Source organism: Rhincodon typus, chromosome 20 (genome assembly GCF_021869965.1).
Source record: "Rhincodon typus isolate 14 chromosome 20, sRhiTyp1.1, whole genome shotgun sequence".
NCBI classification, from domain to species: Eukaryota; Metazoa; Chordata; class Chondrichthyes; order Orectolobiformes; family Rhincodontidae; genus Rhincodon; species Rhincodon typus.
The window spans coordinates 38,660,630-38,676,259 of record NC_063351.1 but is presented as its reverse complement, the minus strand read 5'-3'; the positions used below and the strand labels follow the sequence as shown (position 1 = coordinate 38,676,259).

At 38.9% G+C, this 15,630-nt stretch overlaps 1 protein-coding gene across 2 annotated transcripts in view; it reads left to right on the top strand.

The window, feature by feature from the left end:
* The window catches only part of sh3pxd2aa (SH3 and PX domains 2Aa), a 282,467-nt gene that overhangs the window by 124,337 nt on the left and 142,500 nt on the right, over positions 1 to 15,630 (top strand). For both annotated transcript variants that reach the window (XM_048608736.1, XM_048608735.1), the window contains exon 6: positions 15,014 to 15,042. In XM_048608736.1, the coding sequence (XP_048464693.1) occupies positions 15,014 to 15,042 (29 nt within the window). The remainder of the gene's footprint in view (positions 1 to 15,013; positions 15,043 to 15,630) is intronic.

Below are 15,630 nucleotides of genomic sequence, written 5' to 3'. Positions count from 1 at the left end.
GTGTGTGTGTGTGTGTGTGTGTGTGTGTGTGTGTGTGTCTCTCTCTCTTTCTCATCAGTTAAAAGGCTTGAAGAAAGCCAGTTTTTTTTTTTCTCCCACCGGTTGCTGTAAGCAGTTGCCTTTAACTAGTAACTAATGAGACAAATGATCAATGAGATAGGATTAGTTACTGACTTTGTAGTGAAAGTGCCCCTGGGTAGCAACAAGCGTAATATTTAAGCAAGAGAAATGTGGGTCCAAGACTCTTTTTGAATTTAAACAAGGGCAATTATGAGGGCATGAAAGCAGAGCTACCAAAAGTGAACTGTCAGTTTAGGATAAGGGATAGGTCAATAGAGATGCAGTGGCAAACATTTAAAGGGCTATTCCAGAAAGCACATAATATACATTCCAATAAATAAGAAGAATTCTAGGGGACAGACCCATCATCTGTGGTTAACTAAAAAGAAAGCGTCAAATTCAAAGACAAAATTGTACAAAGATCCGAAGACTGGACAGAATATAAAAAGCAATACAGAATTACTAAAAGATTCATAAGGAGGGAAACATTAGAGTATGAGAGAAAGTTAGCCAAGAATCTGAAAAAACAGATAGGAAAAGAAACAAAATAGTTAACAAAGTAGGTGTTTGCCCTTTAGAAAATGAGTCTGAGGAATTAGTAATGGAGGATAAAGAGATGGCAGATCAGTTGAACAGACATTTTGTGTTGGTCTTCGCTAGAGAGGATATAAGTAGCATCCCAAAAATAGCTGCAAATCAGGAATTGAAAGGGAGGGAGGAACTAAAGAAAATTACAGTTACCAAGGAAGTAATACTAAGTAAATTGTCAGAACTATGAATTGACAGGCCCCCAGGCCCTCATGGATTTCATTCAAGGGTCTTAAAAGAAGTAGCCAGTGAAACAGTTGATGCTTTGGTTTCATTTTTCACAATTCATTTGGTTCAGGGGAGGTTCCTATAAATTAGAAAATAGCTCCTTTAATCAAAAAGGGTGTGAAGCACAAAGCAGTAGTTTAACTTCTGTCATAGGCAAAATGTTAGAAGCTATTATTAAAGACATTATAACAAAGCACTTGGATAAGTTGAAAGTTACCAAGCAGAGCCAACATGGTTTTGTCAAAGAGAAATCATGTTAAATTAATTTATTAGAGATCTTTGATGAAGTAAATTGTGCTGTAGGTAAAGGGAAACCAGTGAATATATTATATTTAGATTTCCAGGAGACAGTTGATAAGATGCCACAAAAAGGTTAATGTGGAAAATAAAAGTCCATGTTGTAGGAAGTAATGTATTGGCATGGGTAAAAGATTGGCCTGGTAACAGGAAACAAAGAGCAGGAATAAATAGGTCTTTTTCAGACGTGAGTAGTACGTGAAATTCCCGAGGCAGGACATACAGGAAAAAAGAAAATGCAAGCATCAATAAACAGATATTCTCCATGGCCAAGACTTCATTAAAATGTAGTTTAATTTTATAAAATGTGTCATCATACCAGTTAGTAGGTAAACCACAACTTAGTAATAAACCAGAGATAACTAGGTGTAGAGCTGGATGAACACAGCAGGCCAAGCAGCATAGGAGGAGAAGGAAAGCTGACATTTCGGGTCAGGACCCTTCCTCAGAAACCAGACCCAAAACGTCAGCTTTCCTGCTCCTCCTATGCTGCTTGGCCTGCTGTGTTCGTCCAGCTCTACACCTTGTTATCTTAGATTCTCCAGCATCGGCAGTTCCTACTATCTCATAGTAATAAACCAGCTCCTTTGATTCCCATACCAATTTTTGAAGAACGATTCATGAGTTTTAGTGGACTGGACAGAACCATTATGTAAAATAAAATCCTTACCATTATGGATTTGGTAACTTGCTTTCCAGAAGAAATTCCTTTAACAACCGTTACAGCCAGGGTAGTAATGGAGAAGCTCTTATTATCTGTTTTCATTTTCCTGGCTAATTTGCTCTCATATTCTGTGTTTTTACTTTTTAAAATCAATTTCTTGGTGACGTTTTGCTGATTTCTAAAACCTGCCTTGATGAGAGACCCTATCTTGATGAGGTGATCACAGAAGCTAGTCTTTAGCAACTCGACTGACTCCATGTTATATGAAATAATGGCTGCATTGGATATTGCAAAGGCTTTAGGCCCTGACAATATTTCGACAATCATATTGAAGACTTGTGTTCCAGCACTAGCTGCATCCCTAGCCAAGCTTTTTCATTATAGCGATAACCCTATCGTCTATGCAGCAATATGGAAATTGCCCAAGTACTTTCTCTTCAGAAAAAGCAGGAACAAATCCAACCTAGCCAAATACCACCCTGTCAGTCTACTCTTGATAATTGGCAAACTGATGGCTAGCTCATCAACAGTTGTATTAAGTATCACATGCTCAGCAATAAACTATTCACTGACATTGTTTGACTTCTGCTGCTGACTTGACAACAGCTTTGGTTCAAAAATGGGCGAAAAATGCTGAACTCCAGAGGTGAAGTGAGTGACTGCCCTTGACATCAAGGCAACAGTTGACTAAGTATGGCAACAAGGAGCCTTAGCAATACTGGATCCAGTGTAAATAAGGGAAATTCCTATTGGTAGAAGTCATTTCTGTTTTTAAAGGTTGTGTTTGCCGGATATCAATCATTCCAGTTTTAGTGATTCAGAGATAGTGGGATCTGCCGATGCTGGAGAATCTGAGATAACAAGGTGTAGAGCTGGATGAACACAGCAGGCCAGGCAGCATCAGGGGTTCTGAGATAACAAGGTGTAGAGCTGGATGACCACAGGGTCCAGACCCAAAACGTCAGCTTTTCTGTTCCTCTGATGCTGCTTGGCCTCAGGGTAGTGTGCTAGTCTCAACTGCCTTCAGGTGCTTCATCAATTACCTTCCCTTTGTCTTTCGGTCAGAATGGGGATGGTCACTGATGATTGCACAGTGTACTGGACCATTTACCACTACTTGAATGCAGAAGCAGCCATGTCCATGTGAAGCAGACCTGGACAGTGTCCAGCTTTGGACTGTTAAGTGGTACAAAGTACCAGTCAGTGACCATTTCAAACGAGAGAATTTAACTTTTAACCTTTGTCTCTTGACATTTCATTGTGTGTCCCATAAATTGAAACACCTTCCCATACCACTCTTTGAGCCACAGATTTAATTTTCTAATCTACATGATTCTGTACTAATTGGCATGTGGTTCCGATAGCAACCCAGAGAGGACTACCTCTAACACTCTACATTTCAAATGAATACTAACTCTTCAAGATCTCTCAGTTGAAAATCATCCCTCGTTCTACCAACGAAGTTAGTTCCTACGCAGACCACAACAACTGGATCCTCATCCTTCCACTCTCAAGTTCATCTTCAGCCATCTGGTTAAAGATATTCAACTCCAGGAAATCCAGCTTTTGTCAGATGTTGCAATAACAAATAAAACTGGAGCAACAGTGTAACATGATCCACCCTCCTGGAATGTACCCAACCAGAGGTGGTAACAGTAAATAGTGCTCTTTTACTACTACAGTTTCTATTCTTTTCTTAAGATGTATGTCCCATGTATATTATTTTTGTTCCTGACAAATATGTTTAACTTGAAATCAACTATTGTTTTTGATTGTGGACAGTTCCGAGGAAACATTACTTCTACAATAATCCGAGACATGCATATTGCCATGTGCCCCACTCTCAGAATGCATCTGGTGCAAAGAATAGGCACTGTACATTATCCATTATGCTATCTCTGGAGCTCCAGAATCCATTACTTAATTAGGTAAAAGCCTTTAAGTTCTAAATCATCTTATTGTAAACAGCATTTAGCAGGATACTGAGAGCAGCAGCTTCAGTTTCTCAATCCTCCCTCAAAATATATTGCAACAAACTACAACTTACTGCCAAAACTCAACTCAGTAACTAAACAACGTGCTTTAATTCATAGCTGTAGAAGAAACTAGCATACGGCAGTTCATCCTGCCAAGGAACTTAGATGACATTCTGAAAGCAACATTTACCACAGCCTAGTATTCTTATCTGAAGTTTTAGCCATGCTTAAAGCTAACTAATTTTGCATCAGATTTGTATTATTACATGAAAAATTCTGTTTAGTTCCACTTTTAATTGTCCAAACATATGTGCAGGATCTGAAGCAATGAGAATTTCTCCACTAACCAAGTACAGTTACTTCTGAAGTTGTCAATGTTTGAATCTGTGTTCTATAAGACCATAAGACGTGGGAGCAGAGGAAGGCCCAATCACTCCATTGTGTCTGCTCTACCATTCAATGAAAACATGACTGATCTGATAATCTTCATCTCCACTTTCCTTCCTTTTTCCCTTAATGTTTAGTTTTCTTACTGATTAGAAATCTGTCTATATCAGCCTTGAATATACTGAATAAAGAATTTCACAGATTTACTACCCTCTGATAGAAGAAATTCCTCTTCATCTTTGTCCTGCCTGGATGATCCCTTACTCTGAGATTGTGCCATTTGGTTCTAGATTTTCCCAAAGGGGGAAACAACCTTTTTGCATTAACCCCTGGCAAACTCTTTAAGAATCTTATACTTTTCAATTAAGTTGTTTCTCATTCTTCTAAACTCCAATAAGGATAAGCCCAACCTACTCAGCCTGTCTTCATAAAACAATTCCTTGCGCACAGGATTAACCTAGTGACCTTCTCTGGGCTGCTTCCAATCCCAGGATATCTTTCCTAAGAGCAAGGGACTAAAACTGTTCACAGTATTCAAGTGCGGTCTAACTCGTGCTTTGTATAGCTTTAGCAAGAGATCCCTATTTTTGTTCTGCATTTGTTTTGAAATAAAGGCCAATATTCCACTTACTTTCCTTTTTACCTACTGGACTTATGTTACAGCTTTTTGTGGTTTATCATGAAGAGTCCCAAATCGCTCTGTTTCAGCTTTCTGCAGTCTTTCTCCATTTGCATAATATTCAGATCCTCTACTCTTCCTATCAAAGTGCATAATCTGTCATTTTCCCACATATATTCTATCTGCCATCTGTCCACTTCCTCATTTTTATGATGCAGCTTGGTGACTTCGTTTAACGGTTTGATTTACCTTCCATATGCAAACGCATGACACCCAACGTTAACTATCCTCCACCTATCCGTCTCCCCAGTGCCTTTGTTGGCAACCTGCCTTTATGACATTGTGATGAGCCGCATTTTCCTGTAGTTAAACTGTGAAATCTAAAGCTGTTTTCTTCGGCTACCACCACAAACTCTGAACCCTTATCACTCATTCCATTTCCCTTCCTGGCCACTCTTGGACTGTTTGCAGTTTTAGTATCCTATTGGATTACAAGCTGAGCTTCTGATCCCATACCTGTCCTGACTGCTTTGATCTGCTGCTGTAACCCTCATTTGTTACTTTTAGATTCAGCTATCCAGTATTCTCTGAACCATACTTCCTCAGCCATCCATATATTTCAGTTAATCCGAACCTTTACTGTGCAATTTCTAACAACAAGTCGTATTCACCCATCAACTCTATGTTACTGATAGCCTAGCCAGCAATACACACATCCAATGAACAACTAAAACAAAATCAGAACTCTGTGAATGAAATCAATTCTATTTACTTTAAGCAGTCTGGCCTCTGAGTGAGGTTAATGGAGGCAGGAGGGATTCTCACTAGAAATTATTATTGTTTTGTTTGGGAAAGCAGTTAAACATTTGTCCAAGTTAACAATCTATTCAGCTGGTGCACTGTGAATGGTTGTGATGCCACCAGGAAATAATGCAACCCAATGGTACTTGATGTCTAACAAAAGTAGAATCTTAGAGAGCTGACTGCCCTTTTTGGTTCTGGAAAAGTTTGTAAACAGAATTGCAATCAAGCTGAGGTGTGGTGACTATTTGTGAAATCATTATACCCACTTAAGTATAGTTTGGCTGAGACCAGTGCTTCAAACATTTCCTTATTTTTTTGCATTTCCCTGTCTTTGATGTGTGACCTGATTGCTGCAGAGAAAATCCAATTTGATGAATCCACCTCCTGCTTTTTGGCATGTGCAGAATGGCAGCCATTGTAGGATGAGGAAGCATTACTCTGGAATGTGAGAGCCACGCTGTCTGTTTTCCATCCATATAGATAATTTCCTCAGCAGAACTTAACAGAGCTTAGAATTACTGATAATATCCTCTATTAGAAACAGCCTCCTTCGCATTAACTTTGACGTGTATAATTGCCTCTATAACCTACGTAATCATTCTCTGTGGGCTGACCTTCAACACAAACTCCCTCAGAGAATTCATATTTGTGTGACCTCGAGTGCTCTCAAACTGGGCATAAAAAATGTAGGCTAATAAAATTATAGTTAAACAGCATGACATTTCACTTTATAGTCTGATTATTACATAGAGTCAAAGGGTTTTTACGGCACAGAAAGGGGCCCTTTGGACCATCATGTCTGCAGGGGTCACCAGAGATCAATCTATTCTCATCCCATTTTCAAATCTTTGGACTGTAGCCTTGTATGCTATTCTGTTTCATGTACTCAGCTGCATTGTTCTAAAATATTTTGAGGGTTTCACCTTCCAACATCCCTTAATGGCAGTGAGTTTCAGATACCACCACTCTATTGGAGAAATTTCTTTTCCTCAAATCCCCTCTATACTACTTGCTCCTTACTTTAAAACTTGTTCCCCTTCGTGGTGGAGTAAATAACCAAGTGACAAAGTTTTTTGCTATCTACCCTGTCTCTGCTTCTCAGAACTTTGTGCATCTCAATCAGATCCCCCCTCAGCCTTCTCTACTCTAAGGAAAACAACCCCAGACCGTTTAACCTCTCTTCATAACTGAATTGCTCCAGCCCAGGGAACAGCCTGGCTTTGCACCCTCTCTAGTGCAATCATGTTCTTCCTATAGTGCGGTGATCAGAACTACATGTAGTATTCCAGCTGTGGCTTAACTAATGTTAGTACAGCTCTGTAATAACCTCCTAGCTCTTGTGTTTAGTGCCTTGACTAATAAAGGCAAGTACCCCATGTGCCTTTTCAATCACCTTATCTGCCTCTCCTGTTGCTTTCAAGGATCTATGGACATGCACATCAAGATCCTTCTGTTTCAAAGTACATCTTAGGGTCTACCATTCAACTTGTACTTCCTTGCTTTGTTAGTCCTCCCAAAAAGCATTGTATCTTGAGTTTTTCGTTTCTGCAGAGGTTGTGCATTTGATAATATCCCTGCTGTTGTCCTGAAGACTTGTACACTACAGTTAATGGCAGATAGTATGTTTACCAGTGTATGGTTGGAATTCTGTTGTTATTAGTTGGCTGCAGACCTTGGCACAGTCATAATCCAACATATTTAAACGAACTGAAGAGGCAAGAATAGTGGCTCTCAACATCAAGGTATTCAAACAAGTACAGCATCAAGGAGTCCTGGCCTCCAGTAGCTTATTTAAGGAGAACCAGCATAGATTTGCAAAGGGCAGGACATATTTGACTAATTTTATTGAAGTTTTTGATGAAGTAACAGAGAAGGTTAATGAAGGGAATATAGTCCATGATGTTGTCTATGACATTTTAAGAAAGCTTTAGAGAAAGTGACACTTTAGAAAACTGATTTAACAAAATTTAAACTCATTTCTTGGAACAAGAAGGTGAGTATCAGCTCAGATTAAATAAAATTGGATTATGGAGAAGAAACAGCGAGTTGTGATTGTTTGTTTTTCAGACAGGAGGAGGTAAAAATTGGTGTTCTCCAATGATCAGAGCTAGAGCCATTGCTGATCTTGGAATGTTTAGTCAAATTTCAAAATTTGTTGGTGATGCCAAACTTGGAGGTATGGCAAACAGTGAGGATGAGACCGTCTACAACAGAGCATTGATGGGTAGCAGAATGGGCAGAAGGTTAATGCAGAGAAGTGCGATTCTGTGAAGTGTGATGAGATACTTTTTGTACAAGTGATTGGGAGAGATAATGTCTACTTTATGGCAGAGGTCTATAGGCTAGAGTGACCTGGAGGTTCATGTGCATCATTCCTTGATAGTAGCAGGATATGTTGTGAGGGTAGTTTGAAAAACATCTGGATCTTGAACTTCATAAATTGAGACATTTGTTGAAAAAAAAATTTGAATAAATTTTATATAACTCTAGTTAGGCCACAACTAGAGTTTTGCATCTTGTTTTGTCACCATACTTTTGGAAGAAAGTAAAGATTTTGGAGAAGGTATGGAAGAGGATGGTTCCAAGAATAAGGGAATACAGCTGTAAGGTTAGATTGAAGAAGCCGTTGTTGTTCTCCATGGAGCAAAGCAGTTTCAGGGGATATTTGATAGAAATGTGTAAGATTGTGATGTGGTTAGAAAAGGTAGGAAAAGAAAGGCTTTTCCCATTAGCTGATTTTGCAAAGCCCACAGGACACAGATCTAAATTGTGGGAAAAAGTCAAGAGGGTTGAGAGAAACAACTTTTTATATAATGAGTAGTAATGACTTGGAACTAGCTGTCTACGAAGAAACAGAGACATTGCTTTCAAAAATAATTTAGAAAAGCACTTGAAGGAATTAAATTTGTAGAGCTCCAGTGATTAAGCAGGGAAATTGAACTGACTGGATTGATCTACAGACAGCTGATATAGATTTTATGTGCTAAATGGCCTTTTCTATCACTGTTTTGACTATGACTTTATTATTAAAAAAAATCATTGATTGGCCCCATTTCTGAGTGCCAGCAAGTGTGAGGTGAGAAATGTGCCCACCAACGAGATCTTATGTGAGGCAGTCAGTCATTTAGTTAAGGGCATTGAGCATGTTATTGGGCTGCAGGCCTTTGGATTTCGTTTGAAGGAAGGTAGAAGCTGCATTGCCAGAGATGGCTGCTGCCGGAGCAGGACTGTGAGGGAACTTCACTCTTGAGGCACCTTTTGAAGTGGTTCCAATTTTTTAGAAGATAAGCTTTGGCCCCAGTTGCCAGGCTATTGCTGTGAAGGATAATCTGCAGCCACTGATGTAACCCATTCCCTATTACTCAAGAGAGGAATTAAGTCTAGGATGTCTTTTGGAACATGTAAGCCTGCTGACTAGTTACCTTCCTTTCCTACATTCTGCCAGTTCCTCCAGAAGCAGGAAGATTCTGCTGTATAGCCTTACGACATTCCTTACATAAACAAAGAGAGTTATGGATGTTGGAGGCAAATTGTTGCAGCTCCAGGTGCACACGAGATGTTCCTCAAGACAGTACCCTTGGCAAAACTGTCTTTAGCTGCTTTTTCAGTAATCTTCCTGTAATAATAAGTTTGTTCTCTGCAGAATTCATGACATTTAGCTCTGTTCAAAATAAATTTAATGTGGGAGCTGGTACCAACCTGAGCAATATCTGGATTACATCCAGTTTTGGACTGAGAAGTGGCAGGTGACACCCATGCCTCATGTGCTAGATAATGATCCTTGCCAATGTCCACTGCTTCCTCTTGACCATCAACAACAACACTGTTGCCGACTGCTTCAGTATCATTACAAGAAGCAGATTTTGCATAATAACTACAGAGGTCAGCAATAGGCTGGCTTCATGACTCTATAAAGTTTAAAACTTGGTAAAATGGAAGCTCAACATAACACATCTAGGACAGGACAGAACAGACGCTGAATTATTGTGTTGCAAAGTTTGGTAAAGTACTTGTGGTTTGGGAGGCAGGCAGTTAGAATTTGGCTTTTGTAAAATGCTAGGGGGAAAGCATTGCGTGGTCCCTTTAAAAGGTAATGTGTGTTTCTATGCTTAGAGACTTAAAATGGATGTCTGTGAGCAGCAGCTTGAAAGTTTGCAAGTACACAGACAGCACCTGACTTAAAAACATTTGCATCAAAAGATGGTACAGTTAGCAAGCCAAGCAGCAGTTTTTACCAAAACAACAGGCTTTTGAATTTAGCTAATCAATTTGAACCAGGCACTTAGATACCAAAAATCAATTAAATTTAAATCTGATGGTTTTGACAACATAGGACCAATCCTATTGTAAGAAATTGTTATGTCATCAAGGGCATAAAAAAAGGGACAAAGCCTCAGAGTTAACTGTCGTCTGCCAGAGCTAACAGTCCTCAGTGCTCAAGAGAGAATCGCTGGCTCTCACAGCCTTCTTTGTGTCTTAGAGAAAGCACCATTTAAATAACAGCGATACCAACTAGTTAATATTCTTGACAGAAGAATCGATGGAGAGGCACAGAACATTCCGGAAGACACATAACCTGGCTGTAATTGGAGAGACTAAATTCTATTTTTTTTTAAACATAAATGGGACTTGTATTTTTTTGGAACAGCATACCATTAGAATCTTGCTTTATTAGGGAATGGTTAGTAGTTAGAAGGGGTTTATTTGGTTTGTTTAGTTAATTTGTTCACTGTTAGAGTTTAAAAAATAAGTTGTTACTTGTTGATTTTAAAGTGAGGATCAGGCATTTATTTTATTTAACCACTAGAAATTGATGAAAGGCAGGTTACACAACTTCTTGCACTCCTTTTGCAGGTTGAAGGGCGAGGTTCTCCTCTTCGGGTGTTGCGGTTTTAGTTCTCAGAGGGGGGGTCAACCTCTGCTTTATAACAACTGCTTCTGCCGCTGTATCCAATATCTACTTCAGCATACTGACTGCAGTGTGTTCAGTCTACAAATTATACTGTAGCAGCACCAAATGCTCACTTGTAAAATACTTTGCTTTTTACTGGGATAAACACTGAGAATGGCTAGAGAAGCAGTATTATGCAACACCATCACTTTTAACTCACACCTATTTTAATGTAAATGTAAATCTCTGCTCCTTTATAATTATTAAGTTGCCTCTACATTTTGTAATCCTCTATCTAGCACCATCCTCACCTGGACAGTGATTCAAAGAAAGACCTGTTTTTGTCTTGACTAACTAGGAATCATCAAGAGATGCTGCCATGCCTCAACAACTTATACTCACATAAAATTTGTGCTGTCCATCCATAACGTTTGCTTTCGGCATTTTAATTGGTCAGCCCTTGTGATGCTGGTCTAAACTCCTGCCTGAGTGACTGAAATACAGCAAACCTTTTATTAGGTGTCACCTATGGGACCAGGAGTTGATCAAATATTCTGGTTGTTCCACAAAAAAATGTAAGAACATTCTAAGTAACAGAAACTTAATGCAGAGGGTATACACATTGCTGTTATGTGTTATTGATAGCATAAATCACTTAAATAATAATGCAAGTTTGCCTTAAATAAAACTTACCAGCAGAGAGCCTTCTCGCCTTTTCACTGTACCTAGGTACGTGACAATAATAAATCAAAAATAAATTGCATTCTCAACTGACTACTTGGACATTGTGGAGATCGTGATAAATAGAGTAACTTCTGGTATTTGTGTATAATTTTTGTTGGTTTATCAAGAGTGTTGGTTCATTAAGGTGCTGGTTAAAACAAATTGTGCTGTAATAGCTCTCACTGGTAGCATAAAGTAGCTCTGCAGCATTTTGGCTGACTGTTCTGACTCACTTTGGCTGAGTGATGGTTGCTAAGTATTTCCTCAACAATTTTCCCTAAATAGAGTGCGTGTTCCAAACACTGGAGATAGGGCAACAATTATAAAAATGGCCACAATGATTTATTTGCATATATGCACATTCACTCAAAACAAAGAACAGGAAGAAAGATTAGAAAGGCATTATAGCTAAAAGTTGCAAACCACAAATGTATCATGTAACAGGTGTCAAAACAAAAACTGATGGATTATTAATTCACTGAGCACAATTATAAATAGCAGGACAAAAAAAGGACTGCTCCTGAAGGAAAATCAGATCTGGATAAATAGCAGAACATTTTATAGGATTAATTAAAACATAGCAAAAATGATACGAACAAAATTCCAAATGCTGTCAGCACTTTGAAGGCTACTCCTAAGAGTTCCTTGCAAATGTATTTGTGTTTCTTTGGCCTTATTTACATTCATATATAATACTGTTTTGCTGCAGAATTTAAATTATCTGAAGAAAGACTGGATACGCAATTTTTCAATTGTTAAATGGGATGTGGCCTGTTCAGCATCCCTAACTGCCTTTGAACTGAGTGGCTTACTAGGCCAATTTCAGAGGGTAATTAAGAGTACACTGCATTGCTGTGGGCCTGGAGTCACATGTGAGCCAGATCAGGTAAGGATGGAGATTTCCTTCCCTAGTGAACCAGATGGACTTCTACGAAAATCGACAGTGGTCACATGGTTGCCCTTAGACTAACTTCTGTTATTCCAAACTTTATTGAATTCAAATTTTATTATCTTCCATGGTGGAATTTGAACTCCTATCCCCAGACCATCTATTTTTCCTAATCAACCTGTTCAGAGATGTTATTAAAAACCTCCAGAGCTGATGGGGACTTGAACCTGGGCCTCCTGCACCACAAGAGGGCCCCCTATTAGTTTGGGTCTAATAATATTCAGATAATAATCATGGATTTAGATTGATAAAATGGAATTTTGTTGATTGAGTTTTTTTTAAAGAAGTAAAGGCAGAACTTCAAAGCTGAATAAAAACCTTTTATGAAAGTATGCAAATATATGAATTTAGAGCAGGTGTATATTATGAAGGTAGAGGAGACCCTTGAGTCTGCTCTACCATTCAACAAGACCTTGGTTGTTCTGATTATTCCACATTGCCCTAGCGCTAATAACATTTCATTCCTTTGCTTATCACGAATTTATCCACTTCTGCGTTAAAAATATTCAAAGGCTCTGCTTCTGCCACCTCTAAGTAAGAGAGCTCCAAAAATTCAGAATCATCTGAGAGAAAAATATTTCTCCTCATCTCTGTCTTAATTGGTGACTGCGTATTTTGAAACAGTGAGTTTCAACATAGTTCTAGATTATCCCATAGAACAAGTGAGCGGCATGGTGGCACAATGGTTAGCACTGCTGCCTCGCAGTGTCAGGGACCCAGGTTTGATTCCAGCCTTGGGTGACTGGCTGTGTGGAGTTTACACATTCTCCCTGTGTCTGCATGGGTTTCTGCTGGGTGCTCTGGTTTCCTCCCACAGTCCAGAGTTGTGCAAGTAAGGTGAATTGGCCATGCTCAATTGCCCATTGTGTCCAGGGATATGCAGGTTAGGTAGATTAGCTATGGTCAAGGTGGAGATGGCATTCAACTGATTAAGTTGAATAACTTTCCTAAATATTTGTGTTGTCCAATGTTATCATCATTTTAAAGAGCTGAATAATACCTTTTCACAGAAATAATTATTTAGAATCTATTCGTACATCAACATCTTACTATGTCGCTTCTTTTATTTCTGTAATATAAAATGAAGTATCTTGCCTCCTAAATTTATCTTACATCACAGACTTAAATATGTAATTAAAATAATATGAGAAGATAACTTAAGAATATCATCCAGGCATCAATACGTCTGAAACTGTTCTGTAGCAAATGTCATCCAGTTGAAAGTATTTAAAAACAGCAGTTATAGACTCAGGCTAAATGGCCTCCTTCTATGCTGTACTGTTCTATGATTTCACTGCCTTAGCATTTCTCTTTGTGGTATTATTTAAATGACATCTTTATCAGGGGTTCTATGTATTAGTTTGGTCTCCTTACTTAAGGTGGCACATAATTGCATTTAACAAGAACAGCAAATGTTCATTTGGTTGGTTTGTAGAATGAGGGGTTTATCTTTTGGAGAAAGGTTTGACAGATTGGGCCTGCACTCAATGGAGTTTAGAAGAATAAGAGGTGATCTTATTGAAACATACACAATTCCCAGAAAGCTTGACATAGATGCTCGACAGATGTTTCCTTTCAGACTTTAGCCAAGAACTATGAGTAACAGTTTCAAATTAAGGGTCACCAATTTAAGATAGAGGGAGGAATTCTATTTCTCAGAGGGTTATTAAAATTTAGAGTTCTCTTCCTCAGAATAGTGGAGGCTGTATCATTGAATATATTCGAGGTTGAATTGGACAGATTTTATATTGACAAGGGAGTTGCAGGTTATGCGTGGGCGTATCTGGGAGACCAGGTGACATTTTTTTAGCCACCGACAAAAAAGGGAAGTGAGGAACTTGAGTGTATGTGTGTGCCATCATGCTAAGTGCTATTTACTAATTTGGGACACAACAGGAGAGTGGCATTCAGTGAAGAGACTTGTGTCTCCAGTGATGGTTGTTGAATGCCTTCATTTAGACACTGAATAGAACCCTGTCTCTATACTTACCACATACTGGGAACAGAGAGCTGCTTTCTGACTGGAGCAAGAAGATAATCAGAGGTCAGTGCCACAACAAGACTTTAGCTTTGGGCCATGAAATTCTGGAATTGGGCAGTCTGGGGTTCTGTAACAATGAGACTCATTCTCCTTGTCAGTAGTTGCACAGAAATGTTCAAGTACATCATAATTAGCCAATTTATATAGAGAATAGTGCACATAGTTAAAAGATTACTTGTTCTGTATTTAGAATTTGTATTGATGTCTTGGATTTTTTTCTGTGAACTTTTAGTAGCATTTGTTTCAGCCCTTGTCATCAGGGAGAAATGGGTCTTCATTCCTTAGCCCTTCCACTCGTTAACTCTGATAGCAGATTTCATCTCTGAATGATCTTGCCCAGTGGCTGGAATATAAAACCTAATTCCTTGCTGTATTCTGCAACAGCACATTTACAAGATTATTTAATGTGTCTCCTCAAAGGCTGCAGATTTATAGCACTGAATTTCACTCAACAATTCATTGTTGAAGCCCACAAAATGTTTACAAGTAATTTGTTACTGGAAGAAGTGCATATTTAGTGAAAATAGCAAATGCAAGCCCCTTTAAGTAGTAGATGGTACGATCTCAAAGCAAATCACATGATTCCGCATTCTCTGTTGGAGCAGTCAAGCTATTTTTCCTCTTGCTCGCTGGCTCTGAATGAGCTGTAGTCAGCTTAGCCTCTGTCTCACCCTGTTTTTAAATGATGAATGAGAAAAAGTGGGGTGAGCTGCAGGTGCAATCTCAGGTCTCACCTTCTTCAGACACACCACTAATCATGTCTCTGTGCTGCTGTTTGTTTTACAGAGAATGTGGAGGAATAAGGAAGAAATCAGGTAAGCATTGTTTTCCAATTACAATGCTATGCGCAGCAGAGATTTTTCCATTAAAAGCAATGATACGCAAAATGAATGTCCAAAGGAAGCAGCCAGTTATGATTGCAGAAAGCCAATGTCCTAGTCAGAAGCTGACTCCTAAACAGGTGGCATCACCAGCAGGTGATTGTAAAACTCAAATTTAAAGCCACACACAAGGCTGGCCCAAATGTTTGTCATTCTTAGTTGGGTAACTAAAAAAGATTGTGTGTGTGTGGGGCTCTAAAAGTGATTGAAAAATAACCATCAAAAAGTGCCTTTTATGAAATCTACAAAGTGACATGCAGCAGCATTCCCCTCCCTGAGCTTTTTTAGAAGTGTGCCCTCCAGCCAAATTGTTAATTGTCACATTGTTCTTTATTCTGTAGAATTAACCAGAGTTGAATATTAATTAATGTAATTGTATCAGAAACTGCTCCAGAAGTATACGAGATAGTAGGAACTGCAGATGCTGGAGAATCCGAGACAACAAGGTGCAGAGCTGAATGAACACAGCAGGCCAAGCAGCATCATAGGAGCAGAAAGGCTGATGTTTCGGGCCTAGACCCT